Source organism: Notolepis coatsorum (assembly GCF_963971535.1).
Source record: "Notolepis coatsorum genome assembly, chromosome: 4".
Classification (NCBI taxonomy): domain Eukaryota; kingdom Metazoa; phylum Chordata; class Actinopteri; order Aulopiformes; family Paralepididae; genus Notolepis; species Notolepis coatsorum.
The window spans coordinates 129,046,349-129,066,503 of NC_140168.1; the positions used below are offsets into that span (position 1 = coordinate 129,046,349).

The following is a 20,155-nucleotide window of genomic DNA, read 5'->3' on the forward strand; positions in this document are numbered from 1 at the left end:
CTTATTGTTGTCAGCGTGCATATCATCTGTTACTTTTGTTGAGCCATGGTAAAGTCATTCTAATAAAATTACTAAAATACAAAGAGAAAGAGAGAGATGAATAGGCTTATCTGAGCCAGTGTTTCTTCCTGCCCGGGGGGACCGGATCCATGTTGCTTCATGTAATCTTTCATGTAATCTTCGGCGGCTTTAGGCGTGCGTATTCCCTGCCTAATACCGTCTTTTCCCAAGATCGATAAAAGTGCCGGGTAGTTAAGGATTGGCCTGAGACCACTCTTAAACATTCTCTGCATCATGGCGTCAGCTAATGGGGATCCTTTGCTAATAAACAATAAACAACATCCTTGTAGGGGAAACGCTGAGCGATGGCCTCCTTGCATAGATCTTCGTAGATGGATATTGAATTTTCACCATATTTCAGTTTCCCCCTTTGATTGCGCGCTCCTCTAATGATGGCGTCTCTTGTTACCGTCTTGCGCAGGGTAACAATGATAACTCTCTGACCGTTAACTCTTTGGCCTCGTGTACCGACTCTGTAACATTGGTCCACTGTCGGCGCTGTGGGAAGGATGTTATTACCTAAAATATCTACTAACACTGTTGGAAAGCTGACGTCTGTGAAATTGACTGATTCATCCAGTCCCACAATGCGGATATTATTTCGCCTGTAGTAACGTTGGGTCTCGAGCTGCCTCTCCATTGCTTTCTCTTCGACTTCTTGTATTTTCTTCCGACACTCTTCTTCCACCTGTTTTATCTCCTTCGATAACTCTGTTAATCCATCGTTGGCGTTCTTCTCGTTCACTTGGACCATCTGTGTAATTTCTATCACCGTATTCTCCACTGCCGTGATTTGCCCGGCCTGTGCAGCGGCTGCTTTCATAACCTCTTCGAGTTTAGCATCGATGTGTGCTTTGAATTCATCAATGTGTAATTTGAAAGCTACCATCTGATCCTTCCCTACTTGTATCTGATCTTTTATCAGGATAGTCAGAGAGTTGAAGTCGGGTTGTGAAATTGCACTGCTTGTGTCAGTTGATGTTGTGGGTGCAATGATGGACCCGATGGTTTTGTTGGAGATTATCTTCTCAAGTTCCCCTGCTTTATTTTTTACGGTATTTTTACACGTCGTTACCGTTGTGTTATCAACTGCTGTCTCCCTCTCGGGGCCAGTCATCATTGGTCCCGGTATATTCTCCACTATAGTCCCCCCATCGGGGCTAGTCAACAACGGTTCCGCCGTTGCCTCGCCTGTTGTATTTTTTGATCGTGTCAAAATAGGCGCCGTTGGATCGACTTCTTTAAGAGCTTCCTTCAGTTCGTTTTTTGGCTCAGAGGAAGTTGCTTCCTTGTAGGGCTGGGCGATATGGGCAAAAATGATATTGCAATAACGATATGATAATGTTATCATATCACTCGATATCGATAATTATCAATATTGTTATAAGTATTAAAAAAAGGGCGGGAAAACGTATTGCAGATTAAACAGAGCGTTGCTCTGTTACATTTTTATAACTTGTGTTCATCTTTGACAGTGAATAACACCATGCTGTTAGTGTGTGTTTTTTATTTAGATGTATATATAAAAAAATATCGACCAAAAATTATTCTGAATATTTTTTTTTTCTTGTAAAAATTTAATTTTTAATTTTTTTTAATAGGAAATATGGAACGCTTCACAAATGTGCGTGTCATGATGACATGCAAATTCGTGAATAATATTATGAGACAATAAAAAGATGCATTACTCTACCAAGTCAATTTCAAATTAGTACAAAAAAAGAAATTCACACAATCATGTGCATTGTAAGTATTTATTCATGGCTACAATTTTATTTTCTGTATGCAAGACGGGTTACAGAAAATAGTTCTACATGGCACAAAGTGGTTACTGTACCTACAATTGGCTCAAAGAGGCCTTCATGGAACCATATTATATAAAGTGTATTACTGGCCATGAGAAACATGCTATAATGCCATAGAGAGTATCGTGGGCCACCAAAATAATTTTTGATCCTCCAAACGGTTCTAGAGAGTATTCAAGTCGGTCTACTTTGATGTAATTTAATCACACCAGGGAACACATTTCTAGATAGCTCGCTTATTACAAGGCCTTTTAACAAACACCATGGTGACGTGATGACCTTCCTACTTGTTACATCTCTCATCTCAGCCCACCACCCAATTTACCTTTTGGCCTTCTAGGTCAAAAGGTTTGTCCAGCCCTGATGTATAGGAACACTCCCCTGAAAGGCCTTATGCTTCACCTGCCTGGGCATAGATGGACAGCACAATAGGAATGAGCGAGAAGAGAGCAAGGTGGGGGAAATTAATCATCTTTGTACCACCGTTAAAGATACTGAAATCCTCATTATACCAGAGGGAGTCTTTTTTACATTGGAAAAAGAAATCTGGATCCGGTCCAACAGTAGAGTAGAAAACGTAGCCTGGCTGATGTCCGGTGATGTGGTCGTTGATCCACTTTTGGAACTGGGACACTCTGGCATAGACACCGGGGAAACCAGGGAGGCCACAGCCTCTGCCAAAACTCACAACTCCAACCTGGATCCATTGCGTACCCTGTTTGATCACCATTGGTCCACCTGAATCTCCCTGCAAAAAGAGGTTGACAATTATACAAAAGAAATATTTACAAGCCTGTCTGATTTGTCACAAACAGGAAGTCATTTCAACACCCAACAAGCACAGTCAAGGTTATGGTAGAATTTGGCAGCGATGCTTGTGGAAGTCAATGGGGTCCGTTAACATGTCTCCATCGCCATCCTCGGCAAGGTGGTGTAGTGGTTAACACTGTCGCCTAGAACACGCCCTCTTTTTGACGGGTCGGTTTGAATTTGACAGCGCGCGGAAGCTTTGAGTTTGATAGTGAGATAGTTGGTTAAAGTGAGTATAGAGTAAGTAGTAGAGTGTTATTTTGTTTTTTGTATAGTGTAGTTTCCCCCAACGGCTTTTAGCTGTTTGGGGGAAATTGACGTTTGTCTCGAGGCTCGGATGGGAAATCATGGCAACAAACATTTCGAACGGTGGGCGGATTCCGAGACGGACGGATGAAATGAATGAACGAAAATATGAGTTAAGATTAACAGTTGCGGTGGACATTGAGGGGCCTGATAGAGTCACAATGATGGAGCTTTTGAGGGCGATAAAGTCGGAGTGTGGGACTGTCATTGGATGTCGATACAAGACGCCCAAGAAGTATGAAATCATGTTGATGGATGAGAAGGTGAAGGAGAAACTGATGGACGGATTTAAAATCAAGGACAGTAGAATAATGGCAACAGAACTGTCGAACGATGAGGTTGTCGTCTCTTTTTTGGGTCTGCCTTTATACGTAACGGATGAGGACATTCTCGAGAAACTGAAGCTATGGGGTGTGGCGGCGGTAACGCAGATCAAGAGAAGGACATGGCCTGGAACAGACATTATAGACGGCACAAGGTTCGTGAAAGTGAAGTTCACTGAGTATGTCAAATCCCTGCCGTATTCGACCCGGTTTGAGACTCAACAGGGGATGGAACATTTTCGAGTGATCCATAATAGGCAGGTGCGAGTTTGTAGGCTGTGTCTTCAGCCTGGTCACGTCCTGAGAGATTGCCCGGACTTCTAATGTCACAAATGTGCCCAGCAGGGTCACTACGCTCGAGAGTGTGACACTGAACGAAAGTGCAGGGGATGTGATGAAAAGTACGAGCAGTGTACATGCACGCCCTGGAAGCGCTACGAGGAGCAGGGTACGAGAGGTGAGACCGGTGGGGCTGCCAAGAAGAGTGGAAACGACGGAGGAGAAGCCACTGAGACGGAGAAAACAGGTGGAGAGGACGAGGGTGAGGCAGAAGCAGATGATGAAGACGAAGGAGAGGAAGAAGACGAAGGAGATGATGAAGCGGAGGAGGATGAGGAAGAGGAGGAGATCACGCAGACCCCAGATGGAGATCAAGTGGAGACGGTGACAGGGGAGAGCGCAGAGCTGAGTGCGCGTCAGAGTGAACAGGAGAGTGACGGCCTGAGCACACAGCACGCAGATGACGAGGAGAAGGAGCTGACAGCGTGGCAGAGAGGGAGAGAGGACACCGCAGGCCTGAATGAAAACATAGATGGTTTTGATTCGGGACTGCTGAGGTCACTGAAGTCCATGGAGAGACAGCTGGGATCCGGAGCATCTACAGGCGAAACAAGAGCTACTGGGTCTGGGCCGCGGACACGGGGAGGCAGCGCTGGCGGGCGAGGAGGCGGCAGAGCGCATCTGGAGGCGCGCGGCGAAAGGAACGCGGCAGAGGGAACGTCTACATGCGCGGAGGAGAGGAAGAAGAGGGAAGGGTCTATAGGAGGCTCAGAGGGGTTGCCAGGGACCGGGGAAGAGGTGGGGGCTGCATCAGAGGACTCTGAGGAGATGGACACCAGCCCATCTGCTATCAACCTACTGAAAAGAAAATCAAGAGAGGAGAGAGGTGCTAAAGGGAGGTGTATTCAGAAGGTATGATAAGGTATGATATATAGGATAATCAATATATTTTTCGTCATGTGCGCTGCCATCACTGTAACATCGCTTAATGTGAATGGGTTGAGGAACAAAACTAAAATTGAGCAGGTGATATCGACTTTTAATACAGATATAGTGATGCTGCAGGAAACGTGGTGGACGGAAAATATAATGAATGATGTGAAAAGGAAATGGACTGATGTATTATATGTAAATCATGGTACAGAGCGATCATGTGGTGTAGCAGTATTATTTAAAAAAGACGTAGTGGAAAATATAGATACACAGATAAGTAGAACATGTGATGTGTGCAAATTAAGAGATGAAAGTTTTATGCACATGTTCATTGAGTGTGAAGGCCTGCAGGGCTTCCATGCAGAGCTGAAAGAGGGCATGAGGGCGAGCTGGGGAATAATCAAATATACAGATTGGAAGAGATATTTTTTGTTTGGTGCATTAGATGGAAAGAAGGAGGAGAGAAATCTCATCAATTATGTATTGAGTCATGCCAGGTATGCGGTTGTCTTGAGAAGGCGAATTGCTTTTTCTGAGCAGAGAAAGGTGGAAGTATGGCCAATCTTTTTGAATTTAATGAAAATGGATGTTATGTTGACAGAGAAATTGCTGAGTAAGGAGATATTTAAGAGATGGTTCATTGACAGTGGTAAATGTGTTAAGTTTGGAAAAGGTAAAGTAGAGTTTGGTTTTGGATAGGTTTTTTTTTGTGGGTTTGTTTGGGTGGGATAGGGGAGTTTTTTTTTTGGTTATGCTTGATTTGTTGTATAGGAAATAAGTATATATAACACTGTTTTCTTTGTGGCTTGTTCTGTTTTTGTTGGTTGATTTAGGGAAGCGCAAAAGAAGGGGGTGGGCTATGCCTGGGAAATGTGAGTAATACATTTAAATAATATAGTGTGTATATATATATAGAAAATGCATAAAATGTAAACTGATTATTTTTATAATAAAAAGATAAAAAAAAAAAAAAAAACTGTCGCCTCACAGCAAGAAGGTCCAGGGTTCGATTCCCGCAGGTTTCCATGGAGCCAGGTACCCAGGTGGGGGACCTCCCGGGCCTTTCTGTGTGGAGTTTGCATGTTCTCCCTGTGCTCGCAAGGGTCCCCCCGATAAGATAAACCCAATGGAAAAACATGCACAACAACAGATCGCTAACGCTGTGGCGTCCTTGACGAAGACGGACAGGAGCACTTGGATTGGTCCCCGAGGCGCGGCTCACGTTGACGCCCTATCTGCTCCCGGCTGCCCATGGGGGGAAGGACGACGGGATGGGTTAGGCGCAGAGACTCAACCGCATCGGTGACTGAGAAAAAGACAATGCATGTGTGTGTGTGTGTGTATCCCGGTGGCGTGTAGCTTTATGCCAAGCAAGCAGTGCAAAAATTTACCGTAGTGGCATGCAGTAATGCGCCTTTCATTTTCCGCCGCCCAGCGCCCAGGTCGCGCGGAAATAGGCTGTCTATTGCCATTCTCTTTGACAAACTCTAACCTTAACCAGCTCCTTAACAACGCCTAAACTTAACCGTTCTAACCTTAACCAACTCCTTAACCATGCCTAACCTTAACCATAGAAATTATATTGCCATTCTCTTTGACAAACTCTAACCTTAACCAGCTCCTTAACAGCGCCTAAACTTAACCGTTCTAACCTTAACCAACTCCGAAACAATGCCTAACCTTAACCTTAACCTTAACCGAAAGAATACACGTTAAAAAAAAATCACGTTAAAAAATATTTTCGATGGGATTCGAACTCGCCAGCAAACAAGCCATGGGATCCACAGCCATGTGTCCTTGCCAATTGAGCTATTTGCTAGATACTGAATAAGGGGCGGTGACTTATATATATTGAGCTCCGCTCGTGTCGGATCTCATGTGCATGCGCGGGCACCTCGCGCGAGCACGCCGGCGCACGCACGCACCTGAGCGAGCACGCCGCCGCCGGTGCACGCACGGTAGCATTTGTCTGAAAAGAAGGGCGCTTTACCGCACTAGCGTGCGGTGACGAATGCGGAAGCATTTTTGCACTGCTTGCTTGGCATTAACGTACAGGCATCCCGGTGTGTGTGTGCCGCTCCAATTGCATGTCCAGTTCCTTGCATGCCGAATAAAGACCCCCTAAAGAGGTCCTGCATTATTATTATTATCCTCTGTGTTCCAACCAGAGAAAATCATCATTCCTTTCTCCATTGACCGATTTTGAAAAATATATTATATATAGTTATTGGAATCACGTGCCTTTTGGCATATAGCTATACAGCAAGAAACAACTAATAAAGGAACCACTGCCTTTATATTGGAATATAGCCTGATATATCATGTTTAATAGAATTCAGTATGACATATTGCTTTTTGTTTCTAGCTTTGGAAGAGACTTATTCATTCATAAGTCAAGACTGTTGATGTAGTATGTGGACAGAGTGTACAGACAGGTCTTGTGGCAGGCTAACTCATGTGACAAGAAACATAACATGGCAATTACAGAGAAGGTCAACAGCATTTCGATAGCATTTGCATTAGCATTAGTTACATATAGCCCTGCCCTATACTTTGTTGTCACCACATACAGTTAAGTGTCAGGCAATATAAAAGCAATGTTTAATTATAATTCATAATTATTCCAAGCTATTCAGATAAAGCAGCTGGCAATAATGAACATTTCCACGTTTTAACGGAAAATTACTTTTGGGATGATGCTGTTCCTTGTTACATGGATTAAAGCTGCAATAACTATTTTCTGACCACTAGGGGGCCGTGAGTTGCCACTAAACAATCTGTGAGTTCCCAAAATGAAAGCCTTGTCACATATAAACATACAAATGCCTTACTGTACATTCAGATACAACGCAGATACAATTATTGTCCCATTTTACTCACATCAGTTTGACAATTGATAACTAGCTAAATTAACGTGAAGACATGGTAGTATGTTTGCAGTGGCATTGTTGACATTTACAAAAACTATACAATTTCTAAATGTAACCTATTAATTAAGTAAGAAAATCAGAGACCCAAATGTATGTGGACAAGCACTGAAAAGGTGAGTTTTTATATTATGGCATTTTTATGTAGGCTACTACATTTCATTGATCAAGCAGAAGTTACCTTACAAGCGTCCTTCCCTCCATTAAGTAAACCAGCACAGAGCATGTTCTCTGTGATGCCTGGCCCATGGGCACAGCTGCACTGTTTGTTCCCCACCACTGGAACCTGCACTTCCTGGAGGGCATCAGGCAGGACAAAGGAATCTACATGTAATAGGAGAGATACAACATATTTTACACAAATTAGTTTAACCGGTATACGCGGTTCAAATCACAGAAAATTACAACTTGGATTGAAATCAAAACCTTCTGTTTACTTGGTCCTTCCCCTCTCCAACATGAGCAGCAGTGGTGGAATAATGAATACACACAAGATCTGTTTAAACCTGTTAAGCCCTATTTTCTGTAAATGGTCCATTTGCATGTTCTTGATATCTAGGGACATCTATGGATCTCAGGGAAAGTATTCCCAGTGTCAGAAATATTGTGTCTGTTACTAGGCTTGAGTAAATTGTGATGAAATAAAGGAGAATATAAATTATGATTTTTCTTTGCATCTTTGACAGTGAATAACACCATACTAAAAATTACCACGTAATTGTATGTACAGTTTCTACGTCAAATGTATATACACTCTTTTTCTGGACACTTTTTGTACCACAAACAGTACTGTATTTGCAAATCTGGTATGTCATAAATGTATAGATGTAGCAGTACTGTCTATCTGTATGTTGTGTATATCATATATGTTATGATGAATTGAAAATGGGGGACCCTGATGTAAACAAGACAAAAGTCTTTCTCTGGTCTGCATCCCCTTAACAATTGTATGTATTGAGCTGTACTGTACTGTACCCATTCTGCAATCTGTTAATAAACTTTTCAATCAATCGATTAAAAACCAGACATGAAGAACTGCCACTGAGCTCGTTCAGCACCTTCTTGAGATCACATGTACAACAAATCTAAGCAAATGAATAAAGGGAAGATGGTTAAACAGAATGTGTTGTAGATACAGTACTGAATTCTGCCATCCGGACACATGCTATTTGAAATATTATTATAGAATATAGAATAGCAGGCCTATAAATTACCTTATTATAGCCAAGTTGCACATCTATGGATCGGGCCAAATCTACTCCTTCCAATGACAGAGTTTAATTTGGATTTAGTATCACCAGGCGTGCAGCAAGAACCGTGAATTAAATCTACTGTATGTACAGTTCCATTCTTATAATGGATATGGCTCGGCCATTTTTAATCGAATTGCAATGCAGATTGATGCTAAACGTTCACAGAAGGTAGACACACTAACTGTGCTCCAATCTATGCCAATAACGTTCAGTTTTGTGGTAGATAATCCTGAGAAATAAGAGAAATAAAAAATATTGATCCAGGAAGTAATTTGCTGTTGGCTTGGGCTGGGTAGGGTAGTTTTTCGAAATTCCGACCATCATTGAAAGCCCTGTCTTTCCTGCATCATAACAGACTACAGCAAAATGGCCGTTCTCATTTATTTCCGAAATTCGCTAGTTTATGAACACAATTCCTAAACTGATATTTCATTAATAACAATTTAACCTATTGGTAAAAAAACGTATTGTTGAAAATATACACTATGACTGCTGTTTTGACAGGATTAGGGTCTTTACTCTTGGCTACATTTTTTTTAAAAATGCAACATTATGTCATACAGTCTAGAGAGATTGATTTATGACGTGATGTCATTTGCGGTCCGCCGATGGACCGCTCGGGCTAAAGAGGTTAAAGTCCCAGTGATATACTGAATATCAGCACTCATGGAATAATGTCAGTCTTCTCCAATCAAATGAATGGTTGGGAACTTACTGTAGTATCATTTTGTTCAAAGTATTTATTCCAGGGCTGCTCCAACTCACCGTTGTACCCGAAGCCGGTGACCCAGACGTTGGTCCCATTTTTTAGGTAGCTTAGTGGTGCTGCCAAGCAGACAGGCAGGATGTCTCTGGTCAAGTGTACAGAGGAAGAGAGCTCCAGGAGACAGATGTCATTGTCAAACCTTTGTGCATCGAATCCTTTGTGGCAGGTGATCTGGCTGACCGTTCGATTGACCCGAGTGTCGTTTTTGTCGCCGCCCAAAATCACAGTCAGACTCGTGATATTATTTTTATTATTGCTGAAAAGAAAAAAGGCAAGGTAATAATGATAAATACATTTTCTTTTAAAGTAATAAATAAGAAATATGTTTTTGTGGACAAGGCACTTCATTCATCTCTACTTGAGAACAAACTAAAAACTAGAATAATGAACTCAGTAATGTGCAGATCTCCACCAAGTCTTAATCTCCCCACTTCTGGTGGTCAGACGGTTTGGCCAACAATTATGTAAATAATACAGTTAGACGCACATTTCAAGAGAATCAGCAACAGGAGGAGTTGGGGAAAATAGGGACTTTAAACAAATGTAAATGTCGGAAAAAATATGGCAATCAAATCCAATATGGCAGATTTCATAGGTACTAATGGCAAATTAATTGTACACTCAGAGCTGCATGTATCACTTTTGTGATTGTATGACTAACGAGTAGGGAAAGATTGGCCTAATGGTGGCATCAGAGGAAAGGTCATGGAGTCACCAAAATCAATAGGTTTATTCCTTTAGGGGTCATGAATGTTTACAGCAAATTATCTGGTAATTCGGCCTTAACTTTTCAGTTTGGCTTGATGGTGGCATCAAAGGAAAGGTCATGGAGTCACCAAAGTCCATACGTTTCTTCCTCCAGGGATCTTATATGTTAGCCTATTTACGATGGTCCTTGTACCTACTGTGGTTTTTGTTTTTTGTTTTATTTTTGTGCTTGATAAACTGTTCCAATGCCATGCAAATGTTCCATTTATAGTACTGACTTTTCAATTGTCAATACATCAGGCACATAGTATCAGCCAAGCAGCCCCAGTCTTTAGCCAGCTATACGTGTAATGTGACAGGACTGGAAGATAGTGCTTTGTTTCTTATGAGAGAGACAGTGAAATCTGCTCTACACATTTTATAAAATAATATGGCTTGTTGTTAAAAAAGGAAATTATTCACACCAGGTGGAGATAAATTTGCGTTTGAATATTGTTTTTTTTTTATCATCATCCTTTTCCAGTGGGTTGGAGGCTGACAGCACAGTAGTCACTGAATCGTTTCTTTCACTCTGGGTTGCCAGGTTGTCCAAAAGAAGCCCTATGTGACCTACAGTAACAATATTAGATTTTTGTGAGGGCTGGAGAGGACTGCATGCTGCCCAACGAGGGGGCATGCCGCTTTTCTACTTCACGCACCTGTGAGTGGTTGGTAATTAGCTGCTCGGGAGACTACAAAGACTGCCGACTGCCTTCCACTCATTGCCAGGTCATCTTGTTGCCACCATCTACTGCCGCGTCTCCGGCGTGAGACGTCGTGCCATCTACATCCTACCACCTACTGCCGCGTCCCCAGTGTGAGACGTCGGCGCCGTTTTTCTGCTGGGACGTTTTCATGCTCCTGTGGATTTCCCTGTGTGAGCACCGCCATGCTCCTGTGGATATTCCCTGTGTGATCACCGCCTCCGTACGGTCCTCGTTTTTCAAGTTCCCTGTCGGCACCTTTGCCTGGTGAGTCTATTGACTACCTGAACATTTCCGTGATGTCCTGGATGTTTTTTCGGTCACCCAGCGCTGCATTTTTTGTTGTTCATGGACTCTAGTGTATTTCACCCTTAAAGGGTCAGTGCTCCCTTTTTTCCCTGTGAAATAAATAATGCCCTGTTTTTGGCTAACTCTCATACCGGTCTTGTGTTGTGCTATTGGGGTCGCTATACAAACCATAACAGTATGACCTGGCCCAGTCGACGACCCCAGCCGGCACAGGCAGTGTATGTGAGAGCCCCTGAGGCTAACCGGCTTCCTGAGCTAGTCCAGCCGTCTGCTAGCTTAGACCCTGCAGCTAACCCCATGTGTTCTCATGCTAGTCCAGCCGTCTGCTAGGTTAGCCCCTGCAGCTAACCGGCTTCCTCATGCTAGTCCAGCCCTGTCTTCTAGCTTAGCTCCGGCAGCTAGCGCAGCCTCTATGCTAATGTAGCGTTACAGCTAGCATAGGCTATGTAGCCAGATTAGCATGCCCAGATAGCTACCATGTTCCCCACTGCTAGGACTGCCCCTTCAGCTAGCAAAGTCAGTTTCCCTGGAGCCGCCCTGTCGGCTAATCCCTTGTTCCCCACTGCTAGGACTGCCCCTTCAGCTAGCAAGGTCAGTTTCCCTGAAGCCACCCTGTCGGCTATTCCCTTGTTCCCCACTGCTAGAACTGCCCCTTCAGCTAGCAAGGTCAGTTTCCCTGGTGCCTCTCTGAATTTTTTTCCCAGCGTTCCCGCCCCTACGGGCCTGGCTGGTCGCCAGGTGGCTCCCGTGGAGGGGGGGGGGGGGTACTGTGAGGGCTGGAGAGGACTGCATGCTGCCCAACGAGGGGGCGTGCCACCTTTCTACTTCACGCACCTGTGAGTGGTTGGTAATTAGCTCCTCGGGAGACTACAAAGACTGCCGACTGCCTTCCACTCGTTGCCAGGTCATCTTGTTGCCACCATCTACTGCCGCGTCTCCGGTATGAGACGTCGTGCCATCTACATCCTACCACCTACTGCCGCGTCCCCAGTGTGAGACGTCAGCGCCGTTTTCCTGCTGGGACGTTTTCATGCTCCTGTGGATTTCCCTGTGTGAGCACCGCCATGCTCCTGTGGATATTCCCTGTGTGATCACCGCTTCTGTGCGGTCCTCGTTTTTCAAGTTCCCTGTCGGCACCTTTGCCTGGTGAGTCTCTTGACTACCTGAACATTTCCGTGATGTCCTGGATGTTTTTTCGGTCACCCTTTAAAGGACCAGCGCTGTATTTTTTGTTGTTCATGGACTCTAGTGTATTTCACCCTTAAAGGGTCAGTGCTCCCTTTTTCCCCTGTGAAATAAATAATGCCCTGTTTTTGGTTAAACTCTCATACCTGTCTTGTGTTGTGCTATTGGGGTCGCTATACACACGCTTGTAGGGATGGTTTGGACAACTGACCCCGCCCGCCCATTCATGTGCAATGCCCAACAACGTCGGAGACAGGATCGCTGTGGATAACTGGAATGGCGATCAGATAATTGGATTATTTTATTTGCATTAGATCAGATAACAGGTAAGGACTCTATATATAAAAGCTTGCGTTGATCTGATATTTCTTTCTACCACGATTGAAGCTATCTGTGTTTTATGTGTATGGCTGTGTGCCGTTGGGTGCAGGAGGGGAGGGGGGGAGCGCCGCTCTCCAGGGCACATTTCATGTATGCACAAGGAGATATAATAATGATAATCTAGCGTTGATTTCAGGAAGATTCGATAATCAGGCGAATAATGACAACGTGTTTATTGAATTACACAAAAACGCTGTTTTCGCATATTTTTCCTGGAATTACTCAGAAGCACCCAAACTATATTCATATTCAAAACGGTATAAAACGGAAATGTACAGATGAAAAATGTATCCGTTTTTTGCACGTTGACTGGAAGCAACTCACTGACACTCGACAGCGTTATTAGACCCATAGCTATAATATAAAATATAGGTTTAGCTCTACAAACTACAACTACGTTTACATGGGGTTAATGGACGGCAAGGCCAGGTCACTTCCCGGAAGGGGCGTGGCACTCAATGTGTTAATTAATACCTTCCCTAGCTTATGAGCGTTTCCTCCTACAGCAAATAGTACTCAGGCTGTCATTTAATTTAATGTTGTGCTAATTTACCCGCTGAGCTGCCTGTGTGATTATGTTACATTACATTTACATTTAGTCATTTAGCTGACGCTTTTATCCAAAGCAACTTACAAGTTCTGTACGACAAGTCATCAGGAAGGGCACAACTCTATCAGCTGAGTAACAATGTTCATCAAAGTGTTGAGTGCTACAGTGTAGGTTAGTATATTACGACAAGTGCATGCCGGTAAGGTTAGTTAGGTTAGATTATAATTTTTTTTAATACATTTTTTCTTTTTTCTCATTTCAGATAATGGTTGAAGAAGTACATCTTTAGTCGACGGCGAAAGATTGGACAGGTTTCGGCTGTCCTAACTGTGGTGGGCATGTGATGCTGTGATGTTGTGATGTTTTCCCCAAAGCAGACCCACCAAGGGCTCTTTTGTGATTATTGCAGCAGCCGTTTTTTGTGATTATTGCAGCAGCCCTACTCACAAAAACCGCAACACAATTTGCTATGTTTTCTGTGTTTTATTTTTATGTTAAGTGGCCAAACTGGCCATGAGAACGAGAACCAGAAAATTGTGAGCAGCTTGACCATTTTATGTGGGAATATAGCGTACAGGCATGAGGACAGGTATGAGTAAAGTACAGGCATGAGGACAGGCATGAGTACAGTACAGGCATGAGGACAGTACAGGCATGAGGAGAGGCATGAGTGCAGTACAGGCATAAGGACAGTACAGGAATGAGGACAGGCATGAGGACAGACATGAGTATTGCAGGCTTGTTGTTGTACTACCCCCTAAATAACATAGAAAGTGTATACTTCACGATAAGAAAATGTGCAGTTGTTCCCCTTTTAAGGCTGAAAGAAGAGGCAATAAAGGTAATCAGGAATTCAAAAGTTTTATCCGTGGCTGAAATGTAAGCTTGTCACAATGATTCCTTACCCTGGGAAGCAGTGAGCAGCAGTCAGGACAGTGATATCGTTAATGAGAGATCCTCCACAGAAATGGAACCCATGGCTTTCCAGACGGGCCTGCCAGGGCCAGCTTCCTGCACTGGCTTCCACTCCTCCCACAATTCTGCTATCAGGAGCCCGACCACACACGCGGAATGGGGGTGGGGGGGTAACTGTACATTGGAGGGGGTTGGGTTAGGACATTTAGAGGGGCCAGTTTTTTATTGCAGCCTCCCGTAGGTGTTCTTTGAGAGTGGTTTTGAAAGTGGGTAGTGATTCACATTATTTTACGGCTGTGGGTAGGGCGTTCCACATTGATGTGGCATAATTGCGAAACGTGTTTAGTCCCTTGTTTGAGCCGAATCTGGGTTTAACATGATTTGTGGAGCTCCCTCTGGTGTTGTGGTCGTGTGAGGTGGGTTCTAGGAGTATGGTCAAGCAGTAGCGCTTTTGAGGTGCTTAATTGGTACCATGAGGTGCAAGCATAGTCGTAGTACCCTTGAATGAGTGCTCCTGCCAGAGTCTTCAGGGTATTCTTGTTTACCCGAGAGGAGAGGTAGGCAACAGTTGTGATTGGAGGATCAAGAAAAGAGGGCAGGGCTTGAGATTGGTCAATTGGAATGGAAAAGCAATGGCCATTCTATCAATTCCTGTTCTGTGGTGTCAATCAAGCCGGTCCTCCATAGAACACAGTGAGGATTTGTTTCATTATTATAGTGAGTCTTGGCTCTTTTTGTGGGAGACAAAATAATATGTTTTATATATTTATTTTCACATATGTAAACTATGTGGGGTCATTGGTCTAACTAACACATGAATTCCACCCCTTTTAATAATCGTGGCACCTCAGAATTGACTGCAGCTCAAGGTAAGCATAGATGGAATTCACTTCTGTTCAATAACTGACTCAAGATTAAAGATTCATTTAAAGTAAAAGTTAATTTCCCAAAACAAGTATGAATGACATTTAATAAAAGTAATTAGAGGAAAACACATTTAAAAAACTAAATCCATAAACTGGTATGATGATAAAATGTGAAATTAGTCTAAATACTTACCAGGCAGTTGTGAAAGACAATCTGAAAATCAAGACACAAGAGAAAAGTGTGAAGAACCTGAGCCTTGTACAGTAAAAGCAAATCGATGCTATTGTGTGCAAACGAGAGCGAGAGGAGAGGTCTTTGTATAATTAAATAGTGTGTGCTATCGTGTACACAGGTCAGAATCTGACAAACCTGTTATACCACCACAGAGACAAAGCACTAGCTTGAATGCACTGCGGATTGGAATGTAGAACGTTTTCTTGAGCCCTGAATGTTTAAGTGAGTGAAAGTTATGGGCGGCTACGTGGAAAGTTATTTGTGATTTATGGCTGCAAGCGCCTACGTTCACCTGACAGGCTGGTTTTCAGTGCTATAGAAACGACACTGATGACCTCCATCGTACAACTACAAAAGGTCTTAACTCACAAGTCACTCCCAGTAAAACAATGGAACAAGGTCTAAAGAATGAACCAGCTCCCAAGGACTAAAGAATGAACCAGCTCCCAAGGACTAAAGAATGAACCAGCTCCCAAGGACTAAAGAATGAACCAGCTCCCAAGGACTAAAGAATGAACCAGCTCCCAAGGACTGTACACTGGAGGTGGTTGGGTGGGGGGGGGGACTGTACATTGGAGGGGGTTGATATAGCTATAAACCTGCATTCCTTCGAATATATCATTAATCAATTCAACTTATATTGAAATACACTATATAGCCTACACCAACACTGAAATGACAGTGGATAAATAAATAAATAAGAACTAAAGCTAATCGCATGGCAATAGACTGCATTAATATTCCATAACAAGTCTTGTGTGCGCCAGTATGGCCTACATGTCTAATGAACAGTATAGGCTTAATATATTCTAGTTACTTGTTTCATTAGGATTTAGTAGATACTATATATGCTCTGCCTCTGCCCTACGTACAGTATAAGTACAGACTGTACCTATACTGTACGTAGGGCAGAGCATATAGTATCTACTAAATCCTAATGCAACAAGTCATTAATGGAATAATAAGCCTATACTGCGTTCATTCATGAAGACCCAATGTTTTCAAATGTAAGCTTTTTTCCAAAACAACTTACAAGTTCTGAACAACAAGTCAGCAGGAAGGGTACAACTCTGGCAGCTAAGGGGTCAGTAACATTGTTTGCGTCGAACTTGAGTGCATAGTAGTATAGACATAATTTAGCATAGTAGATAGCAATATAGGCAAGGTAGATTACTTAGTAGCAAAGTGCATAATAGTAAAATAAAGTTAGTAAAGTAGTCAAAGGTCAAGAGACTTTGTTGTAAAGTAGTAAAGTGTGTTGGGTGGGTAGTGTACATCCATAGTTACATTTAGTTAAAAATAGTTAGTAAACATAGTTAAAAATAGTGTGTAATCCAGAGGTTCCCGGTTCGATTCCCGCTCCTCCCGGGCAGCGTGTCAAAGTGTCCTTGAGCAAGACACTTAACCCCTAACTGCTTCCGATGAGCAGGTTGGCACCTTGCATGGTTGCCTCCGCCGTCGGTGTGTGAATGTGTGAGTGAATGGGTAAAATGTGAGGAACAAATTGTAAAGCGATTTGGATAAAAGCGCTATATAAATGCAGCCATTTATTTAAACACAGTAGTGGTTGAGTATTTTGTTATGATGTATCACATATTCACATTCACACCACAAGTGATTCAGATTGACTTTACAATCTTTACAACTGCAAATACATGGGCTGAGCCATCCAACTTCTCAAAGAGTCTCTTTGGTGAAAATAACTAATTGTACATTCTAATCAAAATGTCAGACCTCAGTAAACAGTCAAACTCCCCATTGAAATCATAAGTTGGACCATCTCAACATCTTCGGGGTAAGTCTTTTCATTTATCTTATTAATGAAATTATCTTATTCACTCTGAACTACGTCATGGACATAATGTAATTATTAAGGCTGTCAATCGATTCAAATATTTAATCTGATTAATCGCATGATTGTCCATACTTGATATTTTGTATCTGTTCTAAATTTATCTAACTGATATTTTTCAAGTTTTATACTCTTATCAACACGAGAATCGACAAATGCTTGCTTTATGCAAAAAAATTCATGTTTATTTATTGCCACAATGAGAAATACTGTCCAGAAGTAACTAAGATGTGCATTGAAAAAAAAAAATATATATATATAGCAGATGGGCATACCAATGTACTAACTGTAACATTACATAGTAATGATTACTAACACTGTAGTGTGTTGAACTTTACACTTGAACTATTCATCCCCATTTTTTGGTTTAAACACATTTAACACAAAAGGATGATCCGCATGCAATGCAAATTTGCATAAAATTCAAAACAAACAAAATAACTTAAAAGAAAATAATAATTTAAAACAATGAATAAAGTGTGCATGAAATAATATCGGAAAAAAGAAGTTAGGAACTTGTTACATTCACCCACACAAGGGCTGAGGAATCGCCCTCTCTCTCTCTCTCTCTCTCTCTCTCTCTCTCTCTCTCTCTCTCTCTCTCTCTCTCTCTCTCTCTCTCTCTCTCTCTCTCTCTCTCTCTCTCTCTCTCTCTCTCTCTCTCTCTCTCTCTCTCTCTCTCTCTCTCTCTCTCTCTCTCTCTCTCTCTCTCTCAAAAACAAACATAGTATCAATGAGATTATCAACAATACACCTGAGAATTATAAATCACATCAAACATTTAACCCTACAATCACATGTCAGCCCCCTTAATAATAGAAGTTAAGCAAATGCATTGATTTGAGATGATAATAAATGGACTTGCATTCTCACCTTCGAACAGGAGGATGAGCATCAGAGTTGGCACACACAGGAACTTGTAGAGAGCCATTTTAATCTGTATGTTTCTCTCACCTGGTCTTCGTCCTTAAGTAGCTGACTCTCTCTGCTCAAGCCCCTCCCACATTCCAGCACCTTACATCATGCTACCCACTAGGGATGGGCACAAAGTGATGCTTCCAGGCCTGGGTGTAGCTCTGTGGTGGAATCTGGCGTTGTCGATGCGAAGTGTTGAAGTTAGATGTTATTCAAGTTTCTCAAGTTTCTCAAGTTTCTTTAATAGTTGTCATACAGAAGTACAGAATACTTTTATACAAAATGCTTCTTACTGTTGCGCTCCAGAGACTGTGCAAAACAAGATAAGTATGAAATAAAATAACATAGTAAAATTAGAAGTAAAAAAAATGAGGTCACAGTGTTCAGTTTAGACATATGTACAATGTTCGATGCAGAATAGACGTAGTTACCATACAATATACAATACTGTGCAGTGTACTAATATACAATACTATATAGTGCAAGGCAGAAATGGAGAAATGGGACGAGGTGCAATTTAGGTACAATTCACAGTAGGTGTACGAGTTGTAGTGCAAATCCTTTATCAATAAATATAAAGTGTAAGTGTGTTTGTGTGATCTAAAGTGTGGAGAGTGGGTGCTGCAGTGTGTTGTTTGTTTGAGTGAGTGTGTGGGTGTGTGTGCTGAGTGCATTTGATGGTTGTTGCATAGTGATTATTGTTCGTTTAGCAGCCTGATGGCCTGGGGATAGAAGCTTCTTCTGAGTCTTTCTGTGCTCGCCTTAAGACTCCGGTATCGCTTGCCTGACCGCAGCAGTTCAAAGAGGCAGTTGTTCGGGTGGCTCGAGTCCTTAATAATTCTCTTAGCCTTCCCCTTGCACCGCTTGTTGTAAATGTTCTGGAGGGTGGGAAGCCCCCCTCCAATTGTGCGTTCGGCTGAACGTGTCACTCTTTGTAGTCTGCTACGGTCTTGTGCAGTGCTATTCCCAAACCAGGAGGTGATGTTGCCGGTCAGGATGCTCTCTATTGTACATGAGTAGAAGTTCCTAAGGATCTTCTGACTGACTTGGAACTTCCTTAGGCACCTGAGGAAGTAGAGGCGTTGTCGTGCCTTCTTCACAACACTGTCAATGTGTGTGGTCCATGTCAAGTCCTCGGATAGGTACTTGAAACTGTTCACTCTCTCAACCGGCTCCCCGTCGATGCTGAGGGGGCTGTAGTCCTTGACCCCCGACCTCCTGAAGTCCACAATCATCTCTTTTGTTTTGCTGACGTTCAGCAAAACAATATTCCGCGACACTAAGGACAAAGGCCGAGAGAGCCTGAAAGTGTTGAGAGAACATTATATCGGACGGGGAAGATCCCGAATCGTATCCCTCTACATAACACTAACCGCGGATATGTGGGCTCCGAGGTACTTGAAACTGTTCACTCTCTCAACCGGCTCCCCGTCGATGCTGAGGGGGCTGTAGTCCTTGACCCCCGACCTCCTGAAGTCCACAATCATCTCTTTTGTTTTGCTGACGTTCAGGGAGAGGCAGTTCTCCTGACACCACTGTGACAGGTTCTCTACCTCTTCCAGGTAGGCCCTTTCGTCGTTGGCAGAGATCAGGCCCACCACTACTGTGTCATCAGCAAATTTGATGATGGTGTTGTTGTTCCGCTGTGCTACGCAGTCATGTGTGTACAGGGAGTAGAGGAGGGGGCTCAGAACACAGCCCTGGGGGGCCCCTATGTTGAGCGTGATGGATGAGGAGGTGCAGTTGCCGGCTCTTACCACCTGGGGTCTGCCCGTCAGGAAGTCCAAGACCCACTGGCAGATGTATGATTGCATGTAACTGTCTAACTGTTTCCACAAGAGGGCGCTATAGGCGTAGCTATTGTAGCTGACGCCAGGTGAGAAGTATAAAAGGAGATGTTACCTCCCCCTTCACTCTCTTCCTCTGTCGCTCTCACAAGAGAAGGACTCATGTGTAACTGTTGGGTGCAATGTGAAATAAACCATGCCAAAGGCTAAAGAGAAACCTTGCCATCATGAACACATTATTGTCGCT

General features: G+C 43.0%; 1 protein-coding gene across 1 annotated transcript; it reads right to left on the reverse strand.

The window, feature by feature from the left end:
* Positions 1–1,806: 1,806 nt before the first annotated feature.
* Positions 1,807–18,172, reverse strand: LOC311227270 (trypsin II-P29-like). The gene is made up of 6 exons (XM_084312867.1): positions 18,080–18,172; positions 15,313–15,333; positions 14,244–14,427; positions 9,462–9,718; positions 7,625–7,767; positions 1,807–2,613 (listed from the first exon to the last, which is right to left on the reverse strand). The coding sequence occupies exons 1-6, from the start codon at positions 18,135–18,137 to the stop codon at positions 2,257–2,259; spliced, it is 1,020 nt and encodes a 339-aa protein (XP_084168993.1). The 5' UTR covers positions 18,138–18,172; the 3' UTR covers positions 1,807–2,256.
* Between the last annotated feature and the right edge of the window lie 1,983 nt (positions 18,173–20,155).

Bases quoted from the DNA above. Each gene is read 5' to 3' on its own strand.
- LOC311227270 (XM_084312867.1), bottom strand. From the start codon at position 18,137: ATGGCTCTCTACAAGTTCCTGTGTGTGCCAACTCTGATGCTCATCCTC. The intron at 15,334-18,079 runs GTGAGAATGCAA...CTTGATTTTCAG, and splicing joins GCTCATCCTCCTGTTCGAAG to ATTGTCTTTCACAACTGCCT. The intron at 9,719-14,243 runs GTAAGGAATCAT...TTTTCTTTTCAG, and splicing joins GCTGCTCACTGCTTCCCAGG to CAATAATAAAAATAATATCA.